General features: G+C 43.1%; 1 protein-coding gene across 1 annotated transcript in view; it reads left to right on the top strand.

Annotated features, from left to right (window-relative positions):
* The window catches only part of cep55l (centrosomal protein 55 like), a 35,636-nt gene extending 23,282 nt beyond the window's left edge, over positions 1-12,354 (top strand). Inside the window, exons 7-8 of the mRNA XM_038821926.1 lie at positions 8,026-8,151; positions 9,818-12,354. Of these exons, the coding sequence (XP_038677854.1) occupies positions 8,026-8,151; positions 9,818-10,006 (315 nt within the window). The 3' untranslated portion in view covers positions 10,007-12,354. The remainder of the gene's footprint in view (positions 1-8,025; positions 8,152-9,817) is intronic.
* Positions 12,355-17,036: the final 4,682 nt, after the last annotated feature.

Here is a 17,036-nt window from a genome sequence, read left to right on the forward strand (position 1 = left end):
AGTTCAAATCCCACCAAAGGATTTAAATTAAATGTCAAAATAAAATCTCATTGTTAATGACAATGAAACAACTGGATTTTTGTAAAAACCTACCTGGCTATGTAATGTTCTTCATAGGAGTCCTGGCACATCCAGTAAAGAATGGCAGTCGACAATTAAGTAGTTAACAGGAAGATGAGACCCTTAAACAAAAAACAACCCCAGCATATCCACCTCTCTTCATGGCTCAAATGCTCCATCGCAGACAATAAAGAACAAGGAAAAGTACAACACAGGAACAGGCCCTTCGGCCCGCCAAGCCTGTGCCGACCATGCTGTCTAAACTAAAATCTTCTACGCTTCCTTGGTCCGTATGCCTCTATTCCCATCCTATTCATGTATTTGTCAAGATGCCCCTTAAATGTCACTATCATCCCTCCTTCCACCACCTCCTCCGGCAGCGAGTTCCGGGCGCCCACTACCCTCTGTGTAAACAAAAACAAAAAAAACTTGCCTCGTACATCTCCTCTAAACCTTGCCCCTCGCACCGTAAACCTATGCCACCATTATTGAGGAGTAATTGACCCCTCTACCCTGGGAAAAAGCCTCTGACTATCCCCTCTGTCTATGCCCCATATAATTTTGTAGACCTCTATCAGGTCGCCCATCAACCTCTGTCATTCCAGTGAGAACAAACCGAGTTTATTCAACCGCTCCTCAGAGCTAATGCCCTCCATACCAGGCAACATCCTGGTAAATCTCTTCTGCACCCTCTCTAAAGTCTCCACATCCTTCTGGTAGTGTGGCGACCAGAATTGAACACTAAACTCCAAGTGTGGCCTAACTAAGGTTCTATACAGCTGCAACATGACTTGCCAATTCTTATACTCAATGCCCTGGCCAATGAAGGCAAGCATGCCGTATGCCTTCTTGACTACCTTCTCCACCTGTGCCCCTTTCAGTGACCTGTGGACCTGTACACCTAGATCTCTCTGACTTCCAATACTCTTGAGGGTTCAAACTTTAGTAATTACTACTGGGCTGCCAACATAGCTATGATAAGGAAGTGGATGATGGGTGTGGGGGCGGGTGGAAGGCGCTTCGTGCAGGGGCACCAGCTTGGCGGCCCTGGTTACGGCTCCCCTGCTGCCCCCGCTGGCACGGTACTCCACCAGCCCTAGAGTGGTGGCGACTTTGTGGATCTGGGGCCAATGGAGAAGATACGGTGGGGAAGTGAGAGCATCAGTTTGGATCCCAATTTGCGACAATCACTGGTTTTCCCTGGGGAATATGGACGGTGGGTTCCAAACATGGCGGATGGCTGGGAGTGAGAGGATGGGGGATCTGTTCTTAGAAGGGAGATTCCCGAGTATGAGGGCGCTGGAGGAGAAATTTTGGCTGGAGAGAAGGAATGATTTCAGGTACTTGCAGGTGCGGGACTTTCTACGCAGACAGATTCCATCCTTCCCATGCCTGCCACTTAGGGGGATCCAGGACAGGGTAGTGTCCAGTGGATGGGTGGGGGAGGGGAGGGTCTCGGATATATATAAAGAACTTAGGGGGGGGAAGAGGAGACGCAGACCAAGGAGCTGAAGCTGAAGTGGGAAGAGGAGCTCGGCGGTGAGATAGAAGAGGGCTTATGGGCGGAGGCGTTGAGCAGGGTAAACGCGACTGCAACATGTGCTAGGCTCAGCCTGATTCAATTCAAGGTTGTCCACCAGGCCCACATGACAGTGGCCCGGATGAGTAAATTCTTTGGACTGGAGGATAGGTGCACCAGATGTGCGGGAGGATCTGCAAACCATGCCCACATGTTCTGGGCTTGTCCAAAACTCGGGGTACAGGGATTCGCGGACGTTATGTCCCGGATACTGAAAACAAAGGTGGTGATTAGTCCAGAGGTGGCAATTTTTGGGATCTCGGAGGACCCGGGAGTCCAGGAGGAGAGAGAGGCTGGTGTTTTGGCCTTGGCTTCCCTGGCAGCCCGGTGATGAATTCTGCTGGCGTGGAGGGACTCAAAGCCCCCGAAGTCGGAGGCCTGGCTATCGGATATGGCGAGCATTCTTGGTCTGGAGAAAATTAAGTTCGCTCTGAGGGGGTCACTGTCAGGGTTCGCCCGGAGGTGGCAACCATTTATCAACTACTTCGTGGAAAATTAACCGTCAGCGGGGGGAGGGGGTGCGGGAGGGGGGGTTAGGGCAATGTAGATTAGGGGGTTAGTTAGGCGGTCCTGGTGGGAAGAGAGCTGTTCTTTGCACTATGTTGATTATTCTTTGCGCACTGTTTTGTATTGTTGTTGTTTACTATGCCAAAATGTCTCAATAAAATTGTTTATCAAAAAAAATACTCTTGAGGGTTCTACCATTCACTGTATATTCCCTACCTGCAATACACCTTCCAAAATGCATTACCTCACATTTGTCCGGATTAAACTGCATCTGCCATCTCTCCACCCAAGTCTCTAAACGATCTAAATCCTGCTGTATACTCTGACAGTCCTCAACGCTATCCGCAATTCTACCAACCTCTGTGTCGTCTGCAAACTTACTAATCAGACCAGTTGCATTTTCCTCCAAATCATTTATATGTACTATGAACAGCAAAGGTCACAGCACTGATCCCTGCGGAACTCCACTAGTCACAGCCCTCCAATCAGAAAAGCATCACTCCATTGCTACTCTGTGCTTTCTATGACCTAGCCAGTTCTGTATCCATCTTGCCAGCTCACCCCGATCCCATCCTTTATGATGGCAGAGTCCAGTACCTTAAAAGACAACGCGGGCCAACATTTTCAGCCATCGTCAACCAGAAGGGCCAAGTGGATTATGAATCTCTGATTTCCCCATCAGGTCCCACCATCAGAGGATGCCATTTTAGTCAATTTTTCACTCCACGTTATGTCAAGAAACAGCTCAAGACACTGGATACAGTAAGTTAAGTAACTAAAGTCGCCATAGTCCCAGATGGCTATAGGCTACTTTTCCTCTTTGAGGGGGAAGAGCTGATTGGTGGTGATTTAACCTGACAGTCACCACACCTCAGGCGAGGGGCAAGGTTGAGAAGCCGGGGCCTTCATGAGTAACCAAAGATGATATGGGGATTGAACCTAAGTTGTTGGCCTCATTCTGCAGTCTAGTCAACTGAACTAAACTGGATACAACAAAGACAATCAGCACTGACACCATCCCAATTGTAGTATCGAAGACTTGTGCTCCAGAACATGCCACGCCTTTAGTCATGCTGTTCTAGTACAGCTACAACATTGGCATCTCCTTGACTGTGGAACATTACCCGGGTATGCCATGTCCCAAAAGAGCAGGATGAATCCAATCTAGCCAATTTCCAGCTCATCAGTCTAGTCTTGATCATCAGCAAAGTGATGGGAGGTGTCGTCAACTATGCTATCAATCGGGGCAGCATGGTGGTGCAGTGGGTTAGCCCTGCAGCCTCACGGCGCTGAGGTCCCAGGTTCGATCCCGGCTCTGGGTCACTGTCCGTGTGGAGTTTGCACATTCTCCCCGTGTTTGCGTGGGTTTCGCCCCCACAACCGAAAGATATGTAGTGTAGGTGGATTGGCCACGCTAAATTGCCCCTTAATTGGAAAAAATTAATTGGGTACTCTAAATTTAAAAAAAAAACTATGCTATCAATCAGCACTTGCCACCCATCTCAGTTTGGTTCCGTTAGAGACATTCATTCCAGACCTATTTTTAGCTTTAATCATAGAATTTACAGCGTGGACGGAGGCCATTTGGCCCATCGAGTCTGCACCAGCCCCCAGGAAGAGCACCCCATCTAGGCCCATGCCTCCACCCTATCCCAGTAACCCCACCTAACCTTTTTGGACACTTAAGGGCAATTTATCATGGCCAATCCACCTAACCTGCACGTCTTTGGACTGTGGGAGGAAACTGGAGCACATGGATGAAACTAACGCAGACACAGGGAGAACGTACAGCCTCTGCTCAGACAGTGACCCTTGAGCTGTGAAGCAAATGTGCTAACCACTGTGCTGCCGTGCTGTCCTTCCAAATGTGAACTAAATGCTTTGGTCCAAATGTGGACTGAGTTGAATTCTAGGGTTGAGGTGAAATTGACTACCCTTGATATCAAGGCAGCATTTGACATGGTGTGGCTTCAAGGAGCCCTAGATACATTGAAATCGACGGGTTTTGAGGGGTAAACACTCGAAGGAAGGTGGTCATTGAAAGCTAGTCATCTCGGTTGCAGGACATTGCTGCAGCAGCTTCTCTGGGTCCAACAACCATCAGTTGCTTGTGACCTTGCATCATAAGGTTGTAAGTGGGGATGTTAACTGAAGATTGCCCGGTGGTCAGTACCATTAGCAACACCTCATAGTATAGAAGTTCATGCCTGTATGCAACAAGACTTGGACAACATACATGTTTGGACTGATGTATGGTTCAAATGTTAGTTGCCACCAAGTTCTTGGCATTGACCAACAAAAGACAAGCTAACCAGCTCCCCTTGAGATTGACTGAACTTTCCAGTGCCGAATCCCCCACCACCAACATCCTAGAAATGACCATTTAACCAGAAACCTAACTGTTACATAAATACTGTGGCTACAAGAGCAACTCAGAGATTGGGAATTCTGCAATGGGTAACTCTCCCCAAAGCCTGTCCACCATCTACAAGGCAAAGGTCAGAGTGTGATGGAATAGTCCCTCCAGCTCCAGCAAATCTCTTAAGCTCAACACCATCCAGGACAAAGCAGCCCTCTTAATTGGAACCCCTGCATCACTGATGCACAGTTGCAGCAGTTTGTAAAATGTGCAAGATGCACTGCAGCAACTCATCAAGGCTCCGTTGACAACATCTCCCAAATCCATGACCTCTGCTGCCCAATAGAACACCACCAGTGCAAGTTCCCCTCGAATTCATACACCATTGTGACTTGGAACTACATTCCTGATCCTTCACTGTCCCTGGATTTAACTAGCGATGGTGGTGTAGTGGTATTGTCACTGGGCTAGTAATCCAGAAATCCAGGGTAATCTCTGGGGACTTGAGTTCAAATCCTACCACAGCAGATGATGGAATTAAATTAAATTAAATGTAAGAAAAATATTCTGGTATTAAAGTATTGATGATTGTCATAACCCATCTGGTTCACTAATGTCCTCTAGTAAGGAAATCTGCCATCTTTACATGGTCTGGCCTACATCTGACTCCAGATCGACAGCAGTGGTTGATTCTGAAATAGCCAACAAGCCACTCAGTGATGGGTAATTACTGATGGGCAATAAATGCTGGCCTTGCCAGTGATGCTGACATCCCATGAAAATTTAAAAAAAAAAATCAAAATCCTGGAGCACCCTGCAGGTTCACCCAAGCCAGATATTTTGCAATGGTTCACGAAGGTGCTTACCACACCTTCGCGAGGGCAATTAAGGATGGGGCATAACTGCTGGCATTGCCAATTATCTTCCTATTTGAAGAACAAATGATCTACATTTTAATTTATTTTTCTTAAACATGCTTTTCAGCAAACAAGCTGAACCACAAAACTCATAACTTTACAAATGGCTTCAGAAAAAGTCAACACAGTCCCACTGTAAGCTGGCAAGTCAAATAAAGAAGTGCAACTAGAAAATTGTCTGAATTAAAGAATTCTGATTAATAGTGCCTGAATAAGTCTAATTGTAATTGGGCATAATTCTTTTATGTTTCATGACAAATACATTGAATGATAATTAAAACAAATAGAATACTGGACAGTACAAAGCAAACTAGTATAGAACTAGTATGCTGGAAATTTATCATAAAAACAAAAGCTGGAGATGCACGACATGTCAAGCAGCATCTGTGGAAATATGTCTTTGGGCTAACATTTCAGACCAGTGATCTCTTTTTCAGAACAGTGGAGCATTGGATTGCATTGCTTGGACAATACAAAACAAAACAGATTTTAGCCTGTACAAGACTTCGATATATCCTATTTTGGTGCCCTCACGTGGTAGATGGTGTAGAAACTTTGGAGAATTGGATTGCATTGCTTGGACAATGCAAAATAAAACAGATTTTAGCCTGTATAAGACTTCGATATATCCTATTTTGGTGCCCTCATGTGGTAGATGGTGTAGAAATTTTGGAAAAAGTTCAAAGGGCCTCATGAATGATATCCAGGGCAAAATTCTTCCAAGACGTGATGGAATCTAGCCCTCCCCCAAACTGTTTGATGGTGAGAGAATATGGCGGGAGGCCCATAATCGGTTTTAAACTGGTGTGAATTTACAGCGGATCTTTTGCTGGTGCCTGTTATGACGAGTTGGAAAACCAGCCAGAAGACAGTACGAACCTCATTTGCATTCCATTAATGCCTGAGGAGGTCTTGAGTTCAGGATGTAAGCCGCCTATCGACTCTGAACCCTGGACCACAGCAGTAGGTCGGGGGAGCAACTGTAGGCGAGTCTTCCAGATTAGATAACCTGGAAGAGGTCCACCTTCCAGTCTGAGTGCTCCCGGAGATCTGCCTTCATTTTCAAGAGGTCCAGCTTCTTGTTTGAATAGTGGGTCAGTGATGTTGGAAGCCTTTTCAATGTGACACGTGAACACAATGGCGGACTACAGACAATACAGGCCCAAGCAGCCACTGAATACGGTGTGAAACACCCAGGTCTATAATTAATGAGACCAGGGTTGAAAGATTTGGCGTATTTTTCAGCCAACTTCTGCAGTGGGAATTGCTCCACATTCCCATCCTTGCTACAGCACTTTGACTCAATGTGGGAGAATTCTACTCCTAGTCGAAAGCATTGCAATTACCCAAACAGGGGCAATAAGTTGGGTTTGCATAATGGAGAGAAACACAGGCTTCCGAGGAATTCAATAAAGGGTGTTTACAAACACAGTTAGGAGGTTAAACCTGTCTGCTTGTACCCTGAGCTCAAGAACTGCTGAATTCTGTATAAGGAGTTGATACTTTGCACCCTGCTTCCACTATCTGTGTTGCTATTCCTGACGTCCAAATAAAGCTTGGTTCATTTAATACAAGTTCAAATGCAGGGTTAACCATCATTTTTTAGTTCTTGACTGCTCTGTGGAGTTTTTCTTGGCTGCAGCAACCATCAGGACCAAATTAACACATAGTATTGTTGCAGTTGTCTTGTGCTATGCTCTTGTATGCTCTAGTTATTCTCCAAACCAAAACATATTCCCAAATCTTCATGATTATTCCACGGCTAATCTTTTTTTTTAGATGACATGCCGAAGTGTAGCTTGTTGGTTAAGTAATTTCTCAAAGGCATTTCTCACATTTTGACATGCCTTCAACATGGCGTCGACCTGGTCACTGCAGATGTGGAAGCAAGTTGTGACGCGAGAGTGGTTGGGCACGTCTTACAAAAACCTTTCCAAAATAGATCAGGAGGCTGATGTAAATCCAAGAGCATTGTTTGAAAGCATTGATAAGGGAATTAGTTTAAAGGAAGCCCACTGACCAGTTTGTCGATTTAACCCTTTTGCAAACTGGTTCAAAACTGCTGTTATTTGAACTGACCTCACTATCTAGCTGTAGCTGTGTGTTTTGTAAATAACCTAACCTTATTCATAAATTTATTGGCCGATCTATTCCAGCATGAGGGATTCAAATTGTCATCTGAAATAATATGGGCGTGTAGCAGGTCTCGCTCCAGGTTTACTTCTGACGGTGACGTTAATATTTGATGTGAGAGAGAATATTCACAGAAGCTGGTATCATTCCCCTCTTCCATGAATGAAATTTGTGGGTCTCTGTTCTATTGCATCTGGGTCTGCAGCACAAAACTACAAGCCACACAGGTCACAGCAATGATTATTATCGATGGCCTTCACCTAGATCACCCAAGTCTGCTGCGGCTGTGCCTATTTTAGGCTTTTTTTCAATAGCTTTTTTTCTTCGTCCTTGGATGACTTTAATTATCTGCCTTTTGGCAAGATATAACAGAAGAAATCATGCGTAAACTCTGCTGCTTTATTGCGTATTAGCTTCATTGTGAAGTTACTGATTTACTTTTATGCAACCACATTTTGAATCTTTAATAGATGCAGAACCTCACTTTAGATTTTGAAAGTGAGAAACACGATCATCAAAAGCTGCAACATCAGTTACAGAAAGTCTTGAAAGAGTTGAATCAGGCACGAGAGCAGATCACAAGACTGGAGAATACGGTAAGGAATGAGTTAATTTATTTGAATAATTTCTATTGGAAAGATTATGTATTAGATTTTCATATATTAGGTGCGCATCTGGTAGGCAGTGAGAGAAACATCAAGAGACATGCACCAGATGTTACCTAAGTAGGAACATAAAGAATTGGTAGATAATCAAAGACCACAGTTCATCTACATTGTGTTCTACATCCTGATACGCGATGTTCTACAGTTTGAATTGTGGTGGAATCAATTTGTCTTAATTTTAATGTTGTGATTAATCATTTTTTGTGAGCACTATTCATCCACCACATTTTCCACCAGGCTTTTAGATGCTATTCTAATAAGAATTTGCAAAGTAATTGTGGTAAAATATTAATTTGCTATCATTTATTAATCCTGACAGGACTTTTTGCATAATTAATTGTGCAACTGATGTATATTTTTGATCTTGACATTTTAAACTGTATAGAAGACATGATGTGTTTGCAATGAATGTTATCTTGAACTTTGGGCCCTTTAGAGTGGATTTTAGGAATCTGTTAGAAACTCATGGACAACCTTGTTCAGCACCTGCCAAGCTATATATGGGATCTATTCAGTAGCTAAAATTAAGACTGATTTTAGGTTTATATGCAGCGTTTTCTTTCAGGTGTAAACACGAGACTTCTCTCCAATTCTTTGTGAACCTGTTAGCCATTATGCTACAAACAACCTGACTTTCTGCATCAAGTTAATGTAATCACTACAATTATATTTTTTCAACCTTTCTCATTTTGTGTCCAGCACAGTTTGTCGTTTTCACATGGCAACTGCTTCAGGTTTATGTTACTTAGGAAAGTTGGCTAAATTTCTATCCAGCTTTGAAGAATACCAGGAAAGAGAAAGTATTTATTCATTGTAACCACTTGGAATTTGAATCTTCTGATTCTCTTTTCTTTTCAGCTGTTCCATTGGAATGTATGACTTTCTCTAATATGTTTCTTAACAGCATTTGCTCCTATTTTCCCTGTTGAGTTGGTGGGTCAACCGAAAAATATTTTGCAAGTTTGAAGCTGCTTTGTACACTAAACAATATTTAGCTTGTACAATTTGACTTCTAAATTTATCTCTCAAAATTACTGAAGTAAATTGAATAAAAAATTGTTCTTTCATGGAATTTGGGAATCGCCAGCAAGGCCAGCATTTGTTGCCCAAACCTTGCAATGCATAGCTTGTTAAGTCATTTCCGAGGGCAAGAGTCTGGAGTCACATGTAGGCCAGGTGAGGATCGTACATTTCCTTCTCTAAAGGACATTGGTGAAGTAGATGAGTTTTATGACGATTACTCATGGTCACCATTCCTGAGATTAACTTTCAATTCCAGATTTAGTTTTATTAATTTATTGTGTTTAAATTCTACAAGTCTTTTGGTGAGATTTGAACTGATGTCCCCAAAGCATTATCGTGGGCTTCAGAATTACTAGTCCAATCACATTACCTCTACGGCACCATCTTCCCATAAATGACCAGAAAATGCTAAATTATGGTTTTTTTATTTTTTTATTTCAATTAATTTAAGCCAGATTGTACATTCTTTCAATGTGAGACTAACTGTAAACTTGTTAAATACTTGGCTTCTGCTGAAATGCTATTTATACGCATTTGAATAATTGATTTTTAAAAATACACATTTTTGTTTCAGCAAATACATGACATCCGCCTCTCACAGCCAGTGTTGTACAGAAATGGTGACGATGAAGACAGGTTGCCTTTGCAAAAATCCAATAATCACCTTGACGAAAGCTTCTTGGAATGTCCTAAATGCAAAGCTCAGTATCCCACTAGCCAGCACCGTGATCTGTTGGACCATGTTGACTACTGCAATTACTAAACTCCATGCTGTTTTTTTTTCCTCACTTGTTTTGCTCACACTTTTGTAATCTGAACGCTTTGGCATTGGGAAAAATTTTTTGGGACATCATAAGAATTATAATTAAGAAGACTGAGCAGCTCTGATCACTTGGACTCAACTGATTTTTCTAGTTTAAGTACATTTGGGAAGGGTTAACTTAATTTTCACCATTTCTTGAGGCAGCATTGATCACCTCAAAACCATTGCAGGATTTGTCTCAAAACTCACTGCATTGATCAAGTGGGAACTGTCTGAAGTATATCATGCTTAAAAAATAATTTCTATCTTTAAAAAAAGAAAGTCAGAATATTTAAGACTATGGAATTTAATGCCCCCATCTCAACTCCATTAACACACTCCACTTATGACATTTTGAATTGGGCCATGTTGGGTAGTCCACTAATGATGTTGGTTGAAGTTTCTGCCCTGTCGATCATTATAGACTTGAAATGTATTCACAAAATTGTGTAATTAAAGCAAGGCGGTAGGGTGAAGTAACATTGGGGCAGCAGGTGTACCATTATGTCCAGAATAAAGATTTGCTGAATGATTAGCACTGCAGAATTCCTTTAATATATTTTTCAACAGAGTAGAGACAGTCCGACTTTCCTTTTTTCCACCTTCCCCATCCTCCTGGAATTTTGCCATTTTATTTGCACTTGAAAGAGCTAATATTTCTTGTATTCGCAAAGCCTAGTCTGTTGTACTTATTTTCATATTTAGGCATGTAATGTTTTGATGGAATATATTTTGCTTTTTTAAATAGTGTATTGTAACCTGAAGCTGCAGTACAGTACTTCCTGTACCTTCATAAACCTGTTGTAACTTAGACAATTGTTGATATACCTCACAAAAAAACAATGATGCCTTCTGCGCCAACATGATTCTCCATGTTAAAGCTATCCGAGGAGCTACAAAAACATGCCTAGGTTGCATTGTAGCTAGTTCTGAGGCCTGGTGTACAATATTTCTATGGCTGTTTGCTGTTTTGGTCTACTAATGCTATTTGTAAGCCTTTTTACTTAAAAAAAAAATATCTTTTACACTTAATACACATCCATTTGCAGTAGATAATCATCTTATACAAGTACAAACTTTGGCACTGACACATATGCATATTGATGCTCCACAGCAACAAGAATCAACTGGTTGAAATCTAATTAATATTGGCTCAAAACTAAGAAGATTACACAGTGCAGCTCAGTTTCGAATTTTTTGCAGGTCGCACTGATGGAAGACTGACTACTGTAGCTTCCCCCCCCCAAAGAACAGCAAGATATTGAGATCAAACCTACTGGACAAATACTACTTTTGAAAGTATTTTAATTTCAGAACAATTTATTTAAGACTTTATCTTTTGGATTTTAAGGTGTTCAAGTTTAGTTTAAGATTCAAGCATACTGCCTTTTGGGGGAAAAGGGCTCACTGACCAATTCTGGAAAGGTAATGGTGCAGGTTTCTCTTTCCATATTCATCCTTTACCTGGTTCTTTCTATTCAATGACACACTCCCTTATTCTATGGATACATCAGAATTTGAATCTGTTCTACTTCGTTTGCACTGTCCATTAAGCCTGAAATAGGCAATTGTAGAATGGCTTAAAATTTAGCCTGTATCTAAATGCAGCATATTGCAGGGCAAGAGTAGGAACTTTTAATTCCCTTGAAAGTTTGTCATTTTATAAACATTTTGAATGGTGCATATAATTAAGAATTTTTAGCACCACCTATTGTAGCTCATAGGATCGGATGCCAATCCGTTTCTAAACTTGAGGAAGTCTTGAGCCAGTGTCTGAAAACGTTTTCCAATTTCTTCCTTGCACAGCATAATCGGGAAAATCCATGGTGTCTGGAACCTCACTGAAAACATTGCTAGGCCAAGCATCTCTTGGGGAAGGCATATGTGAATGATGATTTCTAGTACACTATTCCGCCGCACTTCATTCCTTCCCCCATTCAAATTTTCAGCTACCTCTCCCAAATATCCCCCTCGAAAGCACCTATATGTGAATGTGGCGCTAGTAAGTAAGTTTGAATTCCTGGTTAAAGGTTGAATACTGAAATTTGAACACAAACCAGTAAATCCCAGAAATACAATATGTTTACAACACTTAAGTTATTTTAAGTGAAATCAGAGGTTATATAAAGTTTTATTTCCCATTTTTTTTTAGCTATTTGTCTATTTTTATAACTATGTACTTGGAGTGATGGAAATCCCAGACAATTTCTCAGGTTTTGCTTATGGGAATGCTTTTATTTAAAAAAAACAAAACACTGCCAGTCCATTTATATGTAACTTTTAATAAATGTCAGATGATTTAATGAGAATTTTATTTGCCTAATTTTATTTCCTCATTCCAATGTAGATCTTAAACATGTTGTTGATTTCCAGGCAGTCTAAAATACTGATATGTTTTATGAATCTACTGTTTCCAGGCATTTTATCCAAGACTTGGCTACAAATAAATATGTATTAAACAAGCCCAAGTTATTTACTATCTGTTGTTTGGCAGATTTCTAGCATCATTACTGATGTTGCAAATGATAACTGCAGTCTAGCTGCTGATCTTGCTACCCTAAAATATACCTCAAAAAAAGGGTGATAAAATTTACTTTCTTGATGAGCAAGACAAATGTTTTAATCTGATCCTGTTTATTGCAGCCAAAGGGAAATTTGGAAAGAACTTAGCACTTCATTGATGTTCCTTTGTGTCTGAACAGCTGAAAATTTGCCGCGAGCCAGAAGTCTGCATATAAAGTTTGCATAAAAACAGAGGGCAATTAATTTTAATTTGTGTATAGTAACTCCTGGAAATTCATTTTTTTAAATTGTGTCTCGTGAAAGGGGGGTGTCTTGAGATGAGACCCCTTAAAACCGGATAGCTAGGATAACACCAGAATAGTTCTACATAAATTAGATTATTGTGGATTGAGACTAATCGTACAAAGTGTACCCAGTAATCATTATTAACCATTAAACATGTATTTTTAGAACATAGCAGTAACAAGCATTCAAACTCTTGCTAAAAGCAGTGGCCGCAACATAGAACATAGAACAGTACAGCACAGAACAGGCCCTTCGGCCCTCGATGTTGTGCCGAGCAATGATCACCCTACTCAAACCCACGTATCCACCCTATACCCGTAACCCAACAACTCTCCTCCCCCCCCCTCCCCCCTCCCCCCCTCCCCCTCCCCCCTCCCCTCCCCCCCCCTCCCCCCTCCCCCCCTCCCCCCCTCCCCCCCCTCCCCCCTCCCCCCCCTCCCCTCCCCTTCCCCCCCCCCCCTCCCCCTCCCCCCCTCCCCCCCCCTCCCCCCTCCCCCCCTGTGGGCTGTTGATTTTTGGAAAATGGTATAATTGGGGCCTCTGCACCAGTGTAAAGTAGTGGTTTGGGCCTTTACCCAAATCACTCTCACTACACATTGACCAAGCTTGGAAAAATAAAGTTGTCCTAACCAGAGTTGATGTGTCTGCAGGTCTCTGTGTTCAGTTGAGCTGTAACTAAGAGGGAGGAACCCCAAGTAAAAGCCAGCTCAATACTCAGTCCTTGAAAATGCTCCTACATCTTGTCTTCCAAATCATAGATATTTTAAACAATCCTTTGCCACGTAAAGATTTCAACATTAAGAGATATGGTAAAACATACTTTTCCACATTGATGCACAAACTTTATAGATATTTGAAGAATTGCCACCAATCTATCCTAAATGTTAGGTTAGTGCAGCTTCTTTGAAAGAGTCCATCTCAAATAAAGGGTTGGAAAATTGTGCACAAATCTAATTGTAACTTTTAAAGTATTCAATACAGTTAAGAACCTAATGAATGGAGGATAGTAGGTCACTTCATTAGTAATTTTTCAGCTCTTTTAAATAAAACATCTTTCTCATGGTATGTATTTGCAAGCTGCTTATTTAAATGACAAACTTTTACCTCTTCAACTTTGAAAACTAGGTTTCTAAGGTGTATCATGTGTGAAACAGTTTACATGAACTGTAATTATTTTCATTAATTCTGGTTCCTCTTTCCTCTGCCCCAATTGTGAAGTTCCCCTTTTTAGCACTTCAATCATAAGAAATGGAACAAAACCAACTTATTGTTTACTTATATGCTTCTTCAAATACCCCTAAATTCTCCTTTCAAGTAAATAAGTTTAAAACTAATCTGATATTGGGTTTCAGGTGATGGGGCGCAGAAATTCCACTGAGCACAATACCTTGTATTCTGATATGTGCTCTAGATGATTACTGTCTGTTATTTATGACAATATGTCAATATTACTGATAACTTCTTGCCTAAATGCTTTTGATCAGGAGTTTTCTATGAAACTTGCTTGAAGAATAATATTGCACATCACACAACTTTTCCACTGTAACTTGATTTTATTCTTCAAATGCTTTATTGACAAGTTCTTTTTACTATGTGACGAATAAAATAATATTGTAAATCCAACAGACACCATCTATTAAATCATTTCGGGCAGGACACTGGCCTTGCTGAGTTTGATAGATTAAACTCAGGGTCTTCCGGTGACGGTGATGTGCTGGGCGGACGCACATCAGATGGCTCTCCTCCGATCCATACAAAAAAAGGAGGTACCATTAGTTGAGTTTTGTTCAAATTGCAAAGGAAAAAAAATCCCTCAACAGCAAAAGGAGGCAACCAAGAAAAGATGCCAGTGAACGGAAGCACGAGGAGATGGCAGAAGCCACGGAAAGAGCCATGACCAGCAGTGAATGAGACTGCAGACCCACAAGGCGAAGGGGCCCAGGCCAGCCAGGAGAGAGGGTGACCAATGACTCGAGCATCAGCCTCCCTCCACCCCCCCAGCCCCGGACCAAACAGTTGGAGACGGTTGGAAGAGCTTCTTGAAGGAGCTGACCACCATGAAAGGCAATCAGGATAGAGATCCAAGTGTCTTGTCAAGGTGGCAGAGGCAATGGCCACCATGCAGAAGGCAATTGATGGGCTGCAGAAAAAAGTGGCAGCTCAGGAGAGGACGATCTTTGACTTGGAGAAGGCCTAGACGGACCAGAGTGACAGAATCGTCGACCTGGAGACACGTAAAAAGGTTGGTGGCGGCCCAGGGCCGTTGAGCTGCTTGCTGAAAAATACTTTTCATTGTACCTTGGTACACATGACAATAAACAAATCCAAATCCAGGGAACTTGAGGCGAAAGTCGAGAAGCAGGAGAACAGGTCCCAACGAGGGCAAATACCTGACTGGCTGCATTGCCCAAATGCTGGGCAACTTAGCCAGTAGAGACAGCTTCCCTAAACCCACAGAGCTCGACAGAGCACACAGGTCGCTCAGATCTAAACCGAAGGCCAGGGAGCAGCCTAGGGCGATTATCGCAAAGCTCCACTGATACCAGGACCGTGAGAGTATCCTGCGGTGCGTACGCCATACAAAAGCGAGCACCTGGGAAGGGCATAGAATCAGAATCTACCAGGACATTGGAGCAGAACGCAGGGGCGAGTTTAATCCGGTGAATCGGCCCTGTACAAGAACGGGGTATTTTTCGGATGCTGTTCCCAGCCAGGCTCTGAGTCACATACCAAAAAAAGGAACCTAACTTCAACTCCCCGGAGGAAGCATATAAGTTTGTCAGAACCAACGGCCTGGAAAAGGGACAGGCACGACAACGATGAGAATTGTGCAGGGAAAGACTCTGAAAGAGCAAAAGACTCATTGGACTGTGAGTATGTTTGTGCGGGATTGTGCTGCCTCATTCCGATCATATAGGGAAGTCTGGGTCCTAGAAAGAAGCAAGGACAGGGGAAGGCAGGTGAGGGTTTAAACAGGGAAAATGGGCATAAGGAAGGGGCTAGAGCAGCCCTGGTGCCCACACTAGCAGTAATAGCTAGCACAGGAAGACAGAAAACAAGGGGGTCCGTGGAGCACTTCTCAAGGAGGGAACGCCTGATCGGGGATGGGGTGCACAGGGACTGGGAAGGGGAAAGCACAGGGTAAGACGGGAAAAGGATGATACAGGGAAGGGAGGGGATGAGGGGGAAAGGAACTCAAAAAGGAACAGAGTAGGAAAAATGAGTTGGGTATCGTACGGGTCTCGGTAGGGGAGGAACAGGCTGAAGAAACAAGTTTGTGTTGCAAGCAGCCACTTTGGAGGTCCATGGACAAAGGGAGACCCTGGAGTACAGGGCCGCACCCAAGTGGCATATACACAGTTGGCGGCTAATTTAGATCCCCTGAACAAAGGGAAACCCTGGAGTGTAGGGGCCCGGCCTCATGGTGAGATCGGTGACCACAGCCATTTTGGACAGCCCCCCTAACAAGAGTGCAGGGGCATGTCCATCAGGTAAGTATGGTTGGTCCCGAAGGAGCTTGGGGACGAAAGCAGCTCACTAGGATTATCACCTGGACTATCAGGGGACTTAACGGCCCAGTGAAAAGATCCAGATTCTTCACCCAACTGAGAAGCCTGAAAGCCGACACAGTCTTCCTGCAGAAAAGACACCTGAGGGAGCAGGACCGACTGCGGGTAAGAACGAGCTGTGTGAGGGGGCGGGGGGTGTGACTTCAACTGTGTCCAGGACCCACTGACGGATCAAACCTCAGATCGGGAAAAAGGACGGCATGGCTAGGGAGCTGGCAACATTCATGGAGCAGATGGTGGCAGTGGACCCTTGGCGGTTCCCTGGTGAGAAGGAATTCTCTTTCTTTTCGCCGGTCAAAGCATACTCGAAGATGGACTTCTTTGCAGTGGTAAAAGCGGTGCTTCCAGGAATAGTAAGAGCAGAATATTCCACGATAGTTATCTCTGACCACGCTCTACATTACATGGTTGTGAGGTTGGAGACTGCCTGTGCCCAGCGCCCCACATGCTTAGGCCTACTGGCCTATTATAGATCTCCATTCTGGAAGTCGACAGAAAATACTCCAAGGCTCCAACCGTAGAGCTTCTGGAAGAGAGGAAAAAGCTACAGATGGACTTTAACTGCTATCAACCAGGAGAGCAGTGCACCAACTTCGCCAGACACTGGGACCTTT

Source organism: Scyliorhinus canicula, chromosome 16, assembly GCF_902713615.1.
Source record: "Scyliorhinus canicula chromosome 16, sScyCan1.1, whole genome shotgun sequence".
NCBI classification, from domain to species: domain Eukaryota; kingdom Metazoa; phylum Chordata; class Chondrichthyes; order Carcharhiniformes; family Scyliorhinidae; genus Scyliorhinus; species Scyliorhinus canicula.